This window comes from Bos javanicus, chromosome 19 (assembly GCF_032452875.1).
Source record: "Bos javanicus breed banteng chromosome 19, ARS-OSU_banteng_1.0, whole genome shotgun sequence".
NCBI lineage: Eukaryota > Metazoa > Chordata > Mammalia > Artiodactyla > Bovidae > Bos > Bos javanicus.
The window spans coordinates 53654501-53669108 of NC_083886.1; the positions used below are offsets into that span (position 1 = coordinate 53654501).

Here is a 14608-nt window from a genome sequence, read left to right on the forward strand (position 1 = left end):
TGAGAACCACTGTGAGGGAATTCCCTGGAGATCCAGTGATTAGGACTTTGCACTTTCACTGCCGTGGGCCTGGATTCAATCCCTGGTTAGGGAACTATTAATAAGACCCTGCAAGCAATGTCGTTCGGCCAAAAAAAAAAAAAAAAAATCCACTACAAGACATCCTATGTGCCTGGGGACCTTGTCAGTGGTCAAGCAACAGAACAAAACTGTCCAGCGGACACCAGGAAAAGCCAAGGTCAGGTCTGCTGCTGGTGATCTCAGCTGCACTCACAGAGGCAGGGAGAGGAGTGCTGGGCTGAGCCCAGGCCATCTGAGTCCACTCCTCGGACCGCTGGGTGTAAGTCTAAGGAAGCAGAGCCCACAGCCCGAGGGCTTAGAGGGATAGAAAGAGTGAGAACTTACATCATGTTCTGGTCCGAAGCCTGGGCTATCACTTGTCTCAGGACTTTCTGTCTCCATTTCCACGTCTGCCACTTGCTGTGATGTGACCGCCTCAGTTTCCATCACCTCCTCACCATCTTCTTGGGCTCGGCGTCCCACCTCCACTGCAAAGAAGTAAAACAGTGGAGCTACCGTTCAGAGGCAGAAGTGGCGGTGGGGAGCGCTGGCAACATCGTGTGCGTTGTGTGCTGGGGATCTATCCGGGTTTCCCTGGCACCAGCCTCAGGAAGGGGCTCCAAGGGAGAGACCGTCAGTCACACGGATCAGCCTCCACTCGCCACTGGACGTGGTTCACCAGTGGCAACCCGAGCTTCCACCCTGGGCTCAGAAGGCTGATCCGGAAGCCAGGGTAAACAGATTCTGACATGTTCCACAGGCACCTGCAAAGACCTTGTGGAAATACTGTCTTCTCCTGGCCTTGGAAGCAGCAGACGGTGCCCTGGATTCAACAATACTCAGTTCAGCAAATGTGTCCCGAGCTCTTGCCAAAGGGCAGGTGTTGGACTGGGGGACAGTAGCCTAAGCACCTGTCCTCGCAGCAGAGTGCACACCTCCTGGCTTCCGCTCCCACCATCCTACCTCCCCGAGGACCTTTTCTCCAGACTCACCCTTAGGGGCATCTTCTGGTTTAAACAGCTGGCTGATGGCCACATCCTGCAGTTTAGTTATGTCTGAAACCATGACTGTGGATCTCCGGAGGTCATCGATGTGCACAGAATGCCACAGCCCTGGGAAAACAAGCCCCAGAATCTTCCCTGTGTCCTCTGGTTTCTTCCTGACAGTTGTAAGCAGGGATACACCATTGTCCTGACGTTTTAACATACTATTGAATGAATGATTTGTATCCTAAAGTCTAATCCCTTGAATATACACAGGAAACATATAGATGTCATGCTACAGATGTTAACAACTTTAGCATCAAAATCAGTTTTAAGAACTGAAATGACTAATATAAAAAAGTATTTAGAGAAGGCTTATTATTCTTTTATAAATGTATTATTAAACTTTGTGTATCATAATCAGTAGAGGGGTGTGAGACACCAGCAAGGTTTGCCATTAACTATGAAATTATTAACCTGAACTATTATTTGCCCATTTGCTAGAACACCAATTTTCTCATACAGGAGATTCCTTGGAGATTCTTTGGGATCAGGTCCCAACAAAACAAATATTACAATAAATCAAACCACACAAGTTTTTTGGTTTCACAGTGTCTAGAAACATTTTGTTTATACTACATTGTATTTTATTAAGTATGTAATACCATTATGTCTCAAAACACGATGTACATGCCTTAACTAAAAAATACTTGGGACATTCCTTGTGGTCCAATTGTAAAGAATCCACCTGCCAAAGCAGGAGACACAGGTTCAGTCCCTGGTCTGGGAAGATCACACATGCCTCAGGGCCACTACGCCTGTGCATCAGAACCACTGAGCCCATGCACCCCAGACCAGTGCCCTGCACTAAGAGAAGCCGCACAGTAAGTCTGAGCACCACAACTAGAGAAAGCCCAAGCATAGCAATGAAGACTCATGGTAGCCAAAGTAAACAAATAAAAATACTGTACTGCACACACACAAAAGAAAACAACCAAAAAATACTATATTGCTAAAAAATGCTAACCATCATCCTAGCTTTCATCTAGTCGTAGTAGTAACACAAAAGGTCACTGATCGCAGGTCACCATAGCACATACAATAATGAAAATGCTTGAAATCTTTTGAGAATTATCTCAAACACATGAGATAATTCAGAGACATGACGTGAGCAAAGGCCTTCAGAAAAATGGCACTGAAAGACTTGGCACGAGCCTTTAGTTTGTCAGAACTGCAGGTCTGTGGAGTGCAACAAAGCAAAGTACAAGTAAACAAGGTGTGCCTACGCAGTAAACATCTGCTGAGTCTTCATCAGGAAAAAGAGAGAGATTTAAGATAGCATTTTCTGGCCCCAGAAGCAGGCGTTAAGTATCCACACATTCAGAACAATGCTAGTGGGAAATATCTCTCTGCATTATCCATATAGTAAAAGGGGAGGAACCAGAGATTAATCAAGCATGTATCAACAAATAATGAAATGAAGTATTGTATGCTGTAGCAAGAGTCTGAAGATGAAGTTTTTTTTTTGTTTTTTTTGCATCAATCAGCTTTAAGAACGGAGAAGGCAATGGCACCCCACTCCAGTACTCTTGCCTGGAAAATCCCATGGATGGAGGAGCCTGGTAGGCTGCAGTCCATGAGGTCTCTAAGAGTCGGACACGACTGAGCAACTTCACTTTCACTTTTCAGTTTCACTCATTGGAGAAGGAAATGGCAACCTGCTCCAGTGTTCTTGCCTGGAGAATCCCAGGTTCGGGGGAGCCTGGTGGGAGGCCGTCTATGGGGTTGCACAGAGTCGGACACGACTGAAGGGACTTAGCAGCAGCAGCAGCTTTAAGAAATCTAATTGCATTTGAAACAAATACAGTTGAGATTATGTGTGTGTGTTCAGTCACTCACTTGTGTCTAACTCTTTGCAACCCCATGGACTGTAGCCTGTCAGGCTATTCTGTCCATGGAAATTTTCCATGGATAGTAATTTTCTGGAAATTTCCCAGGCAAGGAAATGGAGTGGGTTGCCATTTCTTCCTCCGGGCATTCTTCCCAACCCAGAGATCCAACCTGCATCTCCTGTGTCTCCTGCATTGGCAGGCAGATTCTTTACCACTGAACCACCTGGAAAGACCACTGAGATTAACATTAATCTTCTAATATTAGACTTTGTATATCATAGGACCAAACAGTGGCTTGGGGAAAGAATCAGCAGCAATGTAGGAGACTGCCTGCAATGCAGCAGACGTAGGTTTGATCCCAGGGTTGGGAAGATACCCTGGAGATGGAAATGGCAACCCATTCCTGGAAAATCCTAGGGACACAGGAGCCTGGCAGGCTATAGTCCATGGGGTCACAAGAGTTGGATATGTCTTAGTGACTAAACCACCACCACCACAGGACCAAATTAGAAATAACTTAAATATTATTATACAAACATATTCACAAATACTTTGGTCCTACCTCCATGGAATCCTACATAGGATGTTCCACTTCCCATCCGGGACAGTTTTGTGATAAAATAGACTAAGATATAGTTCTTATCTCCTTGTATCTTATTGATTTCATTTATAGCAGAATACCTGTTTTAAAAACAAAAAAAGCAAAGACAAAACAAAGCAAAAAAACAAAGAAAATAAACAAAATGAACATTGCAAAATGGCTGAAGGGTGTCCTCAAAGAGGTAAAGTTTCATCTCACTTGTTTTTTAACTTTAAATAAATTTCACACCTTCATGCTTGTTATTCTCTCTTACAAGAGAACAGGGACAAGACTTCTCTAAATAGTCTCATTTCTTTCTCCCATTCCTGTGTTCCTCTTCTTTGAAATGGCATTTTTTATTGAATAGGAACCCTCTCTTATAACGCTTAATAAGCTTGGTCAGATGCTACTAAGGATAAGGGTAGTGCTCTTGTCCATTTCAAGAAACAGACTTCTGTGGACAACCAAAGGACAAAGACAGTCATGATATGAAATATGCCTTCCAATGCTTTGGAAGGTCCAAAAATTACTTTTATTTTAACATCAAGTAATAAGGGGATGCAGTTAATTCTAAAAGCATCAAATTTCCACTACAAACAACTTAAAGCTGTCAAATAAATACAACTGAAAGCATTTAAATACCATTAAGGCCCCTGAGGGGCAGAAGGAGAAGGGGACGACAGAGGATGAGATGGCTGGATGGTATCACTGACTCGATGGATATGAGTATGAGTGAACTCCAGGAGTTGGTGATGGACAGGGAGGCCTGGCATGCTGCAATTCATGGGGTCGCAAAGAGTCGGACACGACTGAGTGACTGAACTGAACTGAAGGCCCCCGAACTTGCAGTAAATTCATATCACATAATTTAAAATGAATAATGACCAAATCATGTCAACTAAAATATGTTTCAAGGATACTCTCTTATATTCTGCTAATATTCTGTTATTTTATACTTCTTGCATTGGCTATTTTTCCATTGTTCAGGGCCTTTTCTCTCTTGGTTTCTCTAGTCCATATTTAGGGGAATAAAAATGGAGAATAATTTTTATTTCTATGTTTATTCTGATACTATACAGTTTTTAAGGAAGAAATTCTTTAGGAGCTCCTGAATAAATTTGGGGTATCCTATGTAGTTTCTGAGAAAAAGAAAAAAACATACTTTGCTGAGGCAATGAGCTGAGCACTCTGACTTCCATCTTCAAAATCTGTTTGAATAACAAGGATTTTACAACTGGCTGTGTGAGCTAAGCAGTTTCTGAAAGAAAAAGGAAATTATCCAAGTGAGTTTTCCGTCCTAAAAGTTGGTGATAATATTCTCCAAAGTGACGGGAAACATAAGGGGTATATAGGAAAACTATTCAAGTGGGATTTTCCTCTATAAGGTGAGTAGACATTCCAGCGGAGAGAGAAAAAAGCCCCAATAGATGCCTCCTAATGAGACATAAGGATGCTGGATTCAAAAAGGATGTTTTCACAGAGGATAACAGAGATCAGGACACTTGGAGAAGTAAAACGCCTCCTTTTCAGAGTCACATGTTCTCAAGGTTCACTAGCCAAGCTGGTTAGCAAACACCAGTGGTTAATAGTCACACATATGAAATACAAAGTGCTCGGTCCTGAGGAGGGAGAGGAGCAGGAAGGCAGGGCGGGGATCCTCACCGAACCTCCTTGAGGAAAGAGCACTCGGTGTCAAACTGCTGCAGTGACAGGATGGTGAGTTTCACAGCCCAGTCCTTTACTTCTGATTCTAAAAGTTCACAGTCATGGCTGGTTAGCAGCCTGGAGAATGTAGTGATCTGCAAAGGCAGGAAATTAAAATCATTCTGTGGAATGCAAGAAAGTGTTGTCTCCTAGATTCAGATCCAAGAAACATGAGGATGCTCAGCAAATATCTTCTATGGGCTCCTCATTGTGCAGTTGGTACACAGATCCAACTGGGAATCCAAACCCAGAGGAGTTTTCTAACATGAGGTGGTGCTGAGGCAAACAGAACCTACAGGATCAAAGGTATTGGAGAGAAGACTCATCCTGCCCCTAAGATGCCTTTGAATCTTCTTCCTAGATTCCAACACCTTTTCCTGCTTTGAACCCTGCTTGTGATGATACCTTAGCACTCAGAACAAATACCACTTGTCCTTTGCAGTCTTACTTCAAACTTTCCGTGGAGCCGGCCATTGAGGTCCGTCTCCCCCACAGCTGTTAGCCAAATCTCCCCTGCTACTGGATCACACCACACAGTGCAACCAGTACACTCCTTAAGGGCACGCTGCTAGGTCCCGAATCATTATCTCCAGGCTGGCCTTGCCACCGAGCTTCCCATTCCTATATCCAATTGATGACAGACTACATAGATGTTACAGGAACATCAAAGCCCATCCCAAATGGAATTCATCACTGGCTCCACCAGAGCTGTTGCTCATAACTAGTTTGTGATTGGCAGGAAAGCTACGAAAAACCTAGACAGTGTATTAAAAAGCAAAGACATCACTTTGCCAACAAAGGTCTGTGTAGTTAAAGCTATGGTCTTTCCAGTAGTCACGTATGGTTGTGAGAGCTGGACCATAAAGAAGGCAGAGTGCTAAAGAATTGATGTTTTCAAACTGTGGTGCTGGAGAAGACTCTGAGAGTCCCTTGGACAGCAAGGAGATCAAATCAGTCAATTTTAAAGGAAATAAACCCTGAATACTCCTTGGAAGGACTGATGCTGAAGCTGAAGCACCAATACGTTGGCCACCTGATGCGAACAGCCAATTCACTGGAAAAGACCCTGATGCTGGGAAAGATTGAAGGCAGGAGGAGAAGGGGACAGCAGAGGATGAGATGGTTGGATGGCATCCCCAATGCAACGGACACGAAGTTGGGGAAACTCCAGGAGATAGTGAGAGACAGGGAAGCCTGGCATGCTTTAGTCCATGGGGTTGCAAAGTCAGACATGACTTGTTGACTAAACAACAATAAAGATGTGATTAACCAAACTTCTGGTCAACCAAGGAAGAAACCATGGAGTCATCCTTAGCCTCCTCCATCTCCCAGAGCTATAAAGAATCAATCTTTATCTCTGTCAATATGAATCCTTACTATGTCTCAATTCCACCCATCCATCCTTTGACTGAACTGGTACTGCAGCCTCACTACTGGTATATCTTATCTGTGAGTCTTCTATCAGACTTTTTTCCCCTTCCTCTCTCAGGTAGTGGGACACATTTCCACACACATTTCTCCATCACTCCCCTTACACAGGAAAGCAAAGCTCCTTGGTGCTACTGAAAAGACCCTCCATGAAGTCTCTCTGGCTATATCTCACTCCTATCTCTCAGAACTTAGGGCCTTGAGCTTTAGGCTTCATCAGTAATTAACTCCAGGTTTCCTGCAAAGACTGGGTGTTTTAAACCTTGACATCCTTGCTCAAGTAGGACCCTCTGCTTATAATACCTTCCAAACCATACTTTATAATCAGCTTGATGGTCACCACTTAAAGATGAGTTTGTGACCTCATCCTGATCTGTGTTGCTCCTCTTTGCCTCTGTGGATAACACTATCATAGGATATCAACAGTACCCATTCATGAGTGTCTTTCAACCTTACACTGTATGCTGACCAAGGACAAGCCCTGTGCCAACTCATCTTTATATCCGCAGAGTCCTTCGTGCAGTACTCGAATGTGGTATTTCCCTTGGTGAACTGAGCACTGTGCACAGCACTGCACAAAAATGGGCACTCAAAACTTGGTAACACTAAACATGTAAAAATATGTAGGTCTCCCTGCACTTACCACGGAGAGGAACCAAAAGTCTCAACACGTTCATTTATGGTTCCTATACACTGACTTGCAAAGAATCTTGAGTTCTTGAGGCTAGGAAGTCAAGGACCCAGAGGTGAAAGAGGAAAAGGGTAAAATACAGAAAGATAATCACCTCTGTGAAGATGGCATGGCGTTCTGAATCCATTGTGCAAAGGTGAGCCTGGAGGAAGTCTGCAAAGGAGTTATGGTGCTGCTTGTAATAGTATTCTTCCGACAGGGACTGTGCAGTGAACTGGCCCAGTGAGGAAGCATTCAGCCGAACCACAGCATCAGGGGTGGCACAGTCCAGCAGCACTGACTTGGCCTGCTCAGAGACTTTCTGGTAAAGCTCATCAGTCAAGGCCTCATGCCCTAGCTGCTCTAGGACCTGGAGAACCACAGAGGCACACGTGTCTGAGTGGTACCCAATGAAGACGTCAGAAGGGCTGTATTTGGGTCTGGCTAGAAACTGCTCAGCTTTCACATCTATAAACTTCTCCACCCAGACCTTGAGCTCTTCCACGATATGCTTCTGCCATTCCTCCAAAACAGTGTTGATGTCCAGATAGTGCTTCTCCAGCCGGTTAATGAGGGGGATGGGAAAATGTTTGTAGACGACATCTTTCTCCTCAATGACTATCAAACGGAAGTCTGAGTGAACCCGACATTTGACCCGATGGGTCCCCAGACCAAGGTCCACGTACTTCTGACCGCCGAGGTAGACGTAGTATTGATTGAGTGCGTCGTAGAGGCTCTCATAGAGGTTCTGCAGGTTGAGCAGCACCACCATCTTGCCGGTTTCCATGCAGATCTTTACTCGGTTGATATTTCGGCAGATCTGGGTATACTCTTGATCTTTGGGAAAACTGGATCCAAAAATAATCTCTGGTTGATCTGTAATGAAGAACTTCTGCTGCAGGATCCTCAGGGCCACATAATTTCTGGTCAGCACAAGCAGGTAACGGGACTCAGAATCATCCAGCTCTCTGCCGTGCATCTTCTGAAGATGGCCGTATATGTTCTGGTGGATCAGCTGCATGGTGCTGACTTCCTCTGTGTACTTTGCCTCGGGTAAATTGGCTGAAAAAATGTCCAGGGCATGAATGTCGTCTTTGCCACTGAAGTTCCGAAGGACAGCTTGTGCAATGTCTTGAGGGGAAGGCTCCTTATTGGAAGCTTTTGCTGCAGCAAAGACCATTTTGATGAGGCTGTAGTAGTCACGAAGCCCAAAGAATTCCTTGTCCTGCCTCTTACAAACTGTTTCGTAGGCTTTGGCAAAGGATGTGAAGTATCCTTGGATTCTTGCTTGGACGAGGCGGTCTGAAGCGCAAATTCCCCTGGCGCTCTCAATGAGCTCTCCTTCGTCAGGGCTGCCACGTGACACAAATATACCCCGGTTCATCTTGGCGGGATCCAGGGCCCAGTTGGAAATGCCTATGAAGCCAACTTTTTTGTGGGGGGCAGGATCGTCCTCAATGCATCCATCTTCCAGCAATGGGTGCAGCGCCTTCAGGGGCATTTTGGGTGAGTCTTCTGCTAGTCCAACCTCATCTAACACCACCACGGACACATACTGCTCAAGGTCCTTCCCCTGCTGGAAACGGGCACACTGCTTGAAGGTGCCTATGATGCCCTGTGGGGTGGAATGTGGACTACACTGGAATGACACCAGATGGACCTCCTTCAAGTGCCGGAAGAGGTCCGAGCGTGCAGCCTGGCCTTGCATGGCATCTGCCACGATGGTCTTGGCAAGAGATTTGGAGCTGCCGGGCTTGCCCACCAGGAAGAGAGGAATCTTGAGCTCGATGCAGATAACCATCATGAAGACATTCTCCTTCAAAGCCAAGTTCCTGGCGATCGTTTTCCTCAGAGATACACCATTCAGAAAAAGATCCTGGGTTCGCGTTATCTCATCTAAGATAACCCTGCTGTCATTATACGGTGCTGGAAAGAACTTGCAAATAGCTTTCCGATAAGATTCCTTCTTCTCTAAAGAGGCGTGGTAACATACCCCGATGGCCAGAACCAGGGACCAGAGGACAGGATCTCTCTCAAAGTCATTTTGGATGACCCCAGTCTTAGAGAGAAAGGAAGCCAACTTAGACAAGAGCATCTCACTGTGGTCGTAAAACCATTTGAAAACTTTCACACAGCGTTCTACATCCCTGAGGCTGACAAAGCTGCATTCATTTTGTCTTTCCCTCATGAAACCCTGAGAGGCAGAAAGCACTTCCGTGATTACATGAGTCTCGCTCTGCACCACCTTGATGGACTTCACAAGTCTCTGGACAATCTGATGGATGTAGAGCTTTTCTGCAGAGTCATTCAATTGTCCAAAGTCCCACACCAGGGGGATCAGGCTGGGCGGCAGAGCATGGACACGGTACACCAGCTGCCTCAGGGGGATGGAGCCAAGCCTCTCGGCCGTCTCTTCTGCACTAACCCTGTACCCCAAGCCGGCTGACTCCAGACGGCAGATCATCTCCTGGGTGTGCTTCCGGTAAGGGTTGCAGGCTGCAATGATATGCAAGCCAGAATTCTTAGCCAGGGGCTGGCCACCCACTGTGTGGTCGCACAGGACCTCTTTGATGCAGCTTATGGCCTCTGTGGTGTTGGCTTCATCGAAGAACAAGATGGTGTCCAACTGATATTGGGCCTTATTGAAGCGGGCCAGCTCTTCAGCCTCCCTGACCTTGGAGTAGATCATGTCGGCAGTTGTTCCTCCATGGACCTTGACCAACTTCATGGTTTCAGCATCGGCACCCCCACGCCGCAGGTCACTAAGGAATTTAATGAGTCTGGTTTTCCCACAGCCGGTTTCTCCCATGATGATGACAGGGATGCCGCACCGGAAACGCATCTCAATGGCAAGGATCTTAAGCATATTATCCGTTGTAAGCTCATATGTTTCATCAGGGTCAGTAGCCCACTGGATGCCCAATGCCAGGCACAGTTTTTCAATTTTCTCATGTCTGGGCAGCTGGTCAAAGTCAATGTTGAAGGGCACCCTCTGAAGCAACAGTCCCTGGTACAGTTGCACTGTCATAACATCCTTCTTGATTACTTTCCCACTCAAGTGGTCTATGGCATCAACACCACCGTTCTGGTTGGATTGGAAATGGAAACCTATGAACGTCATGGATGTGTGGTCACTGTTGAAGAAAACGTATGGGTGGGGCTCCGACTCCCACCTCTTCCGGAGAGTGAAAGGGGCGAGGTCTTCTTCTTTGACCCCATCCATAGTGAATGTGTACTTCCCCGGACTTTGGTCAGATGTGTGAAGTGTAGGTGTGGCGAAATCTCGGGCCATGAAGATCATGAAGGTGACTACAAAGTTCTTGAAGCCCATCAATGTGTCTCCAACAAAGGTGGGATCACAGAAGAGAGAGGCCTCACAATCTCTGAGCTGGTAGTTCAGGAACCGAGCAAAGTTCTGAAGCTCTGACCAGGATGGGTTTATCACCCCGCAGTAAATCAGGAGGTGTTGGATGCATTCGCCAGGGCTGCCCTCAACAGAACCTTTTTGGTACTGGAATGTGTCTAGGTTTTTTTTCTGATGGAACCGTCTTAAATATTGGTAAGGTCTCTGGAATATTTCACTACAGAATTCTCTCTGATCCATTCCTGGCTCTTTGTAGCTCTGCTGAGGATCCAGCTCCATGTTGATCACTTCTTTGGGAGATCTGCAAGTCACCTTGGGGAAGACGTCTAGAAAACTGAACTGGGGGACAAGTGCATTCTGGAAAGGAGAGACACAAATGAAATGAGTTATGGCTGAATTTCCCAAAAAGCGCTTTTTGTTTTAATCCTCAACCTGGTCTAAACTGCATGGACCTTTATGAAAAATCACTTTTCATGAAGGGATTTCTGTAGATACCTCTTTGCATGAGGTGTTACCTTCTGCACATTCAGGCATGGTGTGAGCTGCACTGTAAGTAACAAAGCCCTTTTCTACTCAGCCTCTTGGAACTAAATCTCTCCATCAAGCACATACATGTGTGTTTGTGTGTGTGTATGAGCATAAAACTCCCTTCAATTAAGAAACCGATATAATGGAGGTCTCTTTCCCATGTTGGCTGTCATTAAGAAAGACGGTGCTTCTCCTAGCACATGAATTTCCTGCATTCCAGTCACCACTGGCATTTAACGCAGACACACAGCACTCACCCCAAAGAGAACAAATCTAAGGTCTATTAATAAATAAAAGAATCTTTGTATCCCATGCATTATTTAAAACTAAGCTTAAAGATTCTTCTTTACTAACACTGCACTCAGCTACTCTGCTAAGGCAAAAGTGGGGAATCATAAACATGAATAAAAGCCCCTGCTCCCACAGCAGCATGAGAGTGCCCTGATACACACCAGCTTCGAAGGCCGTCGTGGCAAAGTCGAATTCCCTTCTAGGATTTCAATGATATATAAGTGGCATGGGTTCCGAAGCCACATCTTCCCATTTATATCCATTAAGTACTGGAGAATGAGGAGTTTGAAAAGAAACACCCAAATACCAGTCCGCACCTGAGGATAGAATCATGTGGGTCTGTAAATACTTACATAAAAGACAGCAGTCCTCCCAACCCTAAGGACCTTCTTATTCTGCTCTATCTTACAATGATACTGAGTATCAATACATGTAGAAAGAAGAAATTCTTTATACTGGAGCTAGGGTACGGCAGGATGTGGAAGCTGTGTCTTTCCCTATCCAGCCACTCAGCTACAACCTGGGGGCAGTTTACTGGAGTGAAAGTGAAAATGTTAGTCGCTCAGTTGTGTCTGACTCTGCAACCTCATGGACTATAGCCTGTCAGGCTCCTCTGTCCATGGAATTCTCCAGACAAGAATACTGGAGTGGGTAGCCATTCCTTTCTCCAGGGGATGTTCCCGACCAGGGATTAAACCTGGGTCTCCTGGATTGCAGGCAGTTTCTTTACCGTCTGAACTATCAGGGAAGCTCGACTTACCGAAGAGGTCATGTCAAAGTGGAAAATTATGGGTCTCCTCTGATACGGGGCATCCAGGAAAGGCAGAAGGGACCTCAGGACTTCATTCTCATCCACCTGAGGGTCAATCAATCGAATAACTTTTAGAGGCACTTTTGCTCCATTAAACTGCATTCTCAGCTGGCCGTGCAACCTCTTCACAAAGAGAGACCTTCCTGTTGACATGAACATATGAAAATTAGATGCCAGGGCTGCAGATCAAGAGTGAGAATGTCCAGAAAATCACTTCTCTTTGTACAAAATTCAAAACTGATGCAACCTAACATCAGCTTAAAGAATACTTTAAGCTGAGTATACTTGAGTCCTCAAATTTCCTTGCTGTTCCCCGCCCAACAGCCCTGCTGCTTCCTGGGGCTAAGGATGGAAGTCTGAGAAGGAGGTCAGGACAGCAGAGCTCGCTTCATGGGGGAGGGGAGCGAGAGTCGCTGGACAGAAGGGAGTACCATTAAAGGGATGCAGTCAACAGAATGGAAATCATGATGGCGGCTGAAGGTGGAGGCATCTGTTTCTTCTCAAGACAGAGGAAATATACCTGTATGTCCTGATCAGGACCCACATCAACCCCAAAGTATTCAATGGACTTAAAAAAGAGAGAAAGAGAAAAAACAGCAGAGAAGCCAGTTTAAAGGAGGAAGATGGCTCAGCCAAGCTGGGACCAGGTGAGAAAAGTATCCCATTCCAGTGCAGGCCCTGATTTATAATTTCAGGTGAGTCAATCCTCCAGGGACTTAGTTCCCCACCTGTAGAAGGGCTTATCTGAGCTCACCTCACTCCCCACTGGACAAAGAAGGGCCATCAGATGGTCCCTGGGACGGGGGACTCAGCAGCCATTATTACCTACACCCGCTCTCTCCGAGGCTACGATCCCAACACACATGCGGTCCTGGAACACGGAGGCGGCTGACGGGGTCTCTTCTGGGACTCGGAAGTGGTGAGCCAGGTAGGCCTGGATGTCCTTGAGGGGTGCCTGAGGGGTCACGAGGACCTTGTGCTGGCTGAAGGCCGAGGGGAGATAGCAGTGCTCCCGCTCACAGTCACAGACCATCACGAGCCGGTAGTGCTCCCGGTGGGGCTGTGTGCACAGCCTCCGGAAGAGCGCCTCTGCCCGGCAGGCCACCTCGTAGCTCAGCTGGTCCGCATACAGCAGGCTATAGACCCCCAGTCCCTGGGAGCCTGGGGTCAGGCAGCGACGCAGGAGCAATGCCACCTCCTCGAACGTGGTTTCTGGGGTGCAGATCAGCACTTCATCGTAGGTGGGCAGAGGTTGGTGTGGGGTCTGCATGTAGATGGCCAGGGCGGCTGGCAGCACCTCAGAGTGGCCACAGACGATGAGGTTGGGCTGGCCCTCCTGTAGGCCGTGGGAGAGCTCCCGCTGCACAGGGGGTCCAGCCATCCTCGCCAGGTGAGCCAGACAGTGGCCAAGGGCCTCCAGGTCCAGGCAGTGAGGCAGGAAGACACGCATGCATGTCATCGAGCATTTCATGATGACCCTCAGCTTTTCCACCAGTCTGGACTCAGAGAAGGGCAACAGTGGCAAGTCTTCCACCACTGTTCTCTCCTGGTGGGTGTTGGCCCTTCCACTGGGCCCCCTGCAGGCCCTTGAGACATCCCATGGGGTGCAGTTGCCTTTGATGAAGGAGAGCATGGTGAGGGCAGCGTCGCTGGGCGTCTCCCTCCCGAGCTCCAAGCCCAGGTAAACCAGCTGCTCAGCAGTGTAGTAGTTGAGGTAAAAGTGCTCAGCTCGCTTCTCTGCCACGAATCTCTCCCAGCGGCCCAGGAAGTCCTCCAGCTGCCGGCAGAGGGCTTCCAGCAGCTGGACGACTGGCCCGCCCTCCACCAGTGGGCGCATGAGTCCCAGACAGAAGTCCAGCTGGATGGAGGCACCCTTTAGGGGGGTACAGTACACCTCGGCTGACCAGGCCCTGAACAGCATGTTTCCAGCAGAGTAAAGGTTTATGAAAGACTGGACAAGCCTCTGCACGTTGCAGAACACCTGCAGAGAGAGGACATGTAGTCTAGAACAATACAAACAAATGTATAATTCGAAGGACTGGGGTTCATGTCCTCCATGGTTCACTGTGGCATCTCAAGCATGAGATTGATCATGGAAGGTCTTCCTTTCTTATTTCCATAGTCTCTTTCTTAGGAAGCAATATGTTGTGAAGATAAAGGATATCATTTATAAAGTACAAATGAACTTTACAGATTAAAAACTCATAATCAAAAGGATAGACTGTTACATAAACCAATATGCCTTTATGATTGTGGTTACTGTGGATTTCGATGAACGATGTCCAACTACATCTTTA

General features: G+C 46.7%; 1 protein-coding gene across 5 annotated transcripts in view; it reads right to left on the reverse strand.

The window, feature by feature from the left end:
• Positions 1-14608, reverse strand: part of LOC133232779 (E3 ubiquitin-protein ligase RNF213-like) — a 120286-nt gene that overhangs the window by 40841 nt on the left and 64837 nt on the right. For all 5 annotated transcript variants that reach the window (XM_061392629.1, XM_061392628.1, XM_061392626.1 and 2 more), the window contains 9 exons: positions 13137-14292; positions 12261-12454; positions 11662-11817; positions 7433-11038; positions 5178-5314; positions 4678-4773; positions 3498-3616; positions 1053-1172; positions 406-548 (listed from right to left, as the gene is read on the reverse strand). In XM_061392629.1, coding sequence (XP_061248613.1) covers positions 406-548; positions 1053-1172; positions 3498-3616; positions 4678-4773; positions 5178-5314; positions 7433-11038; positions 11662-11817; positions 12261-12454; positions 13137-14292 — 5727 coding nt within the window. The remainder of the gene's footprint in view (positions 1-405; positions 549-1052; positions 1173-3497; positions 3617-4677; positions 4774-5177; positions 5315-7432; positions 11039-11661; positions 11818-12260; positions 12455-13136; positions 14293-14608) is intronic.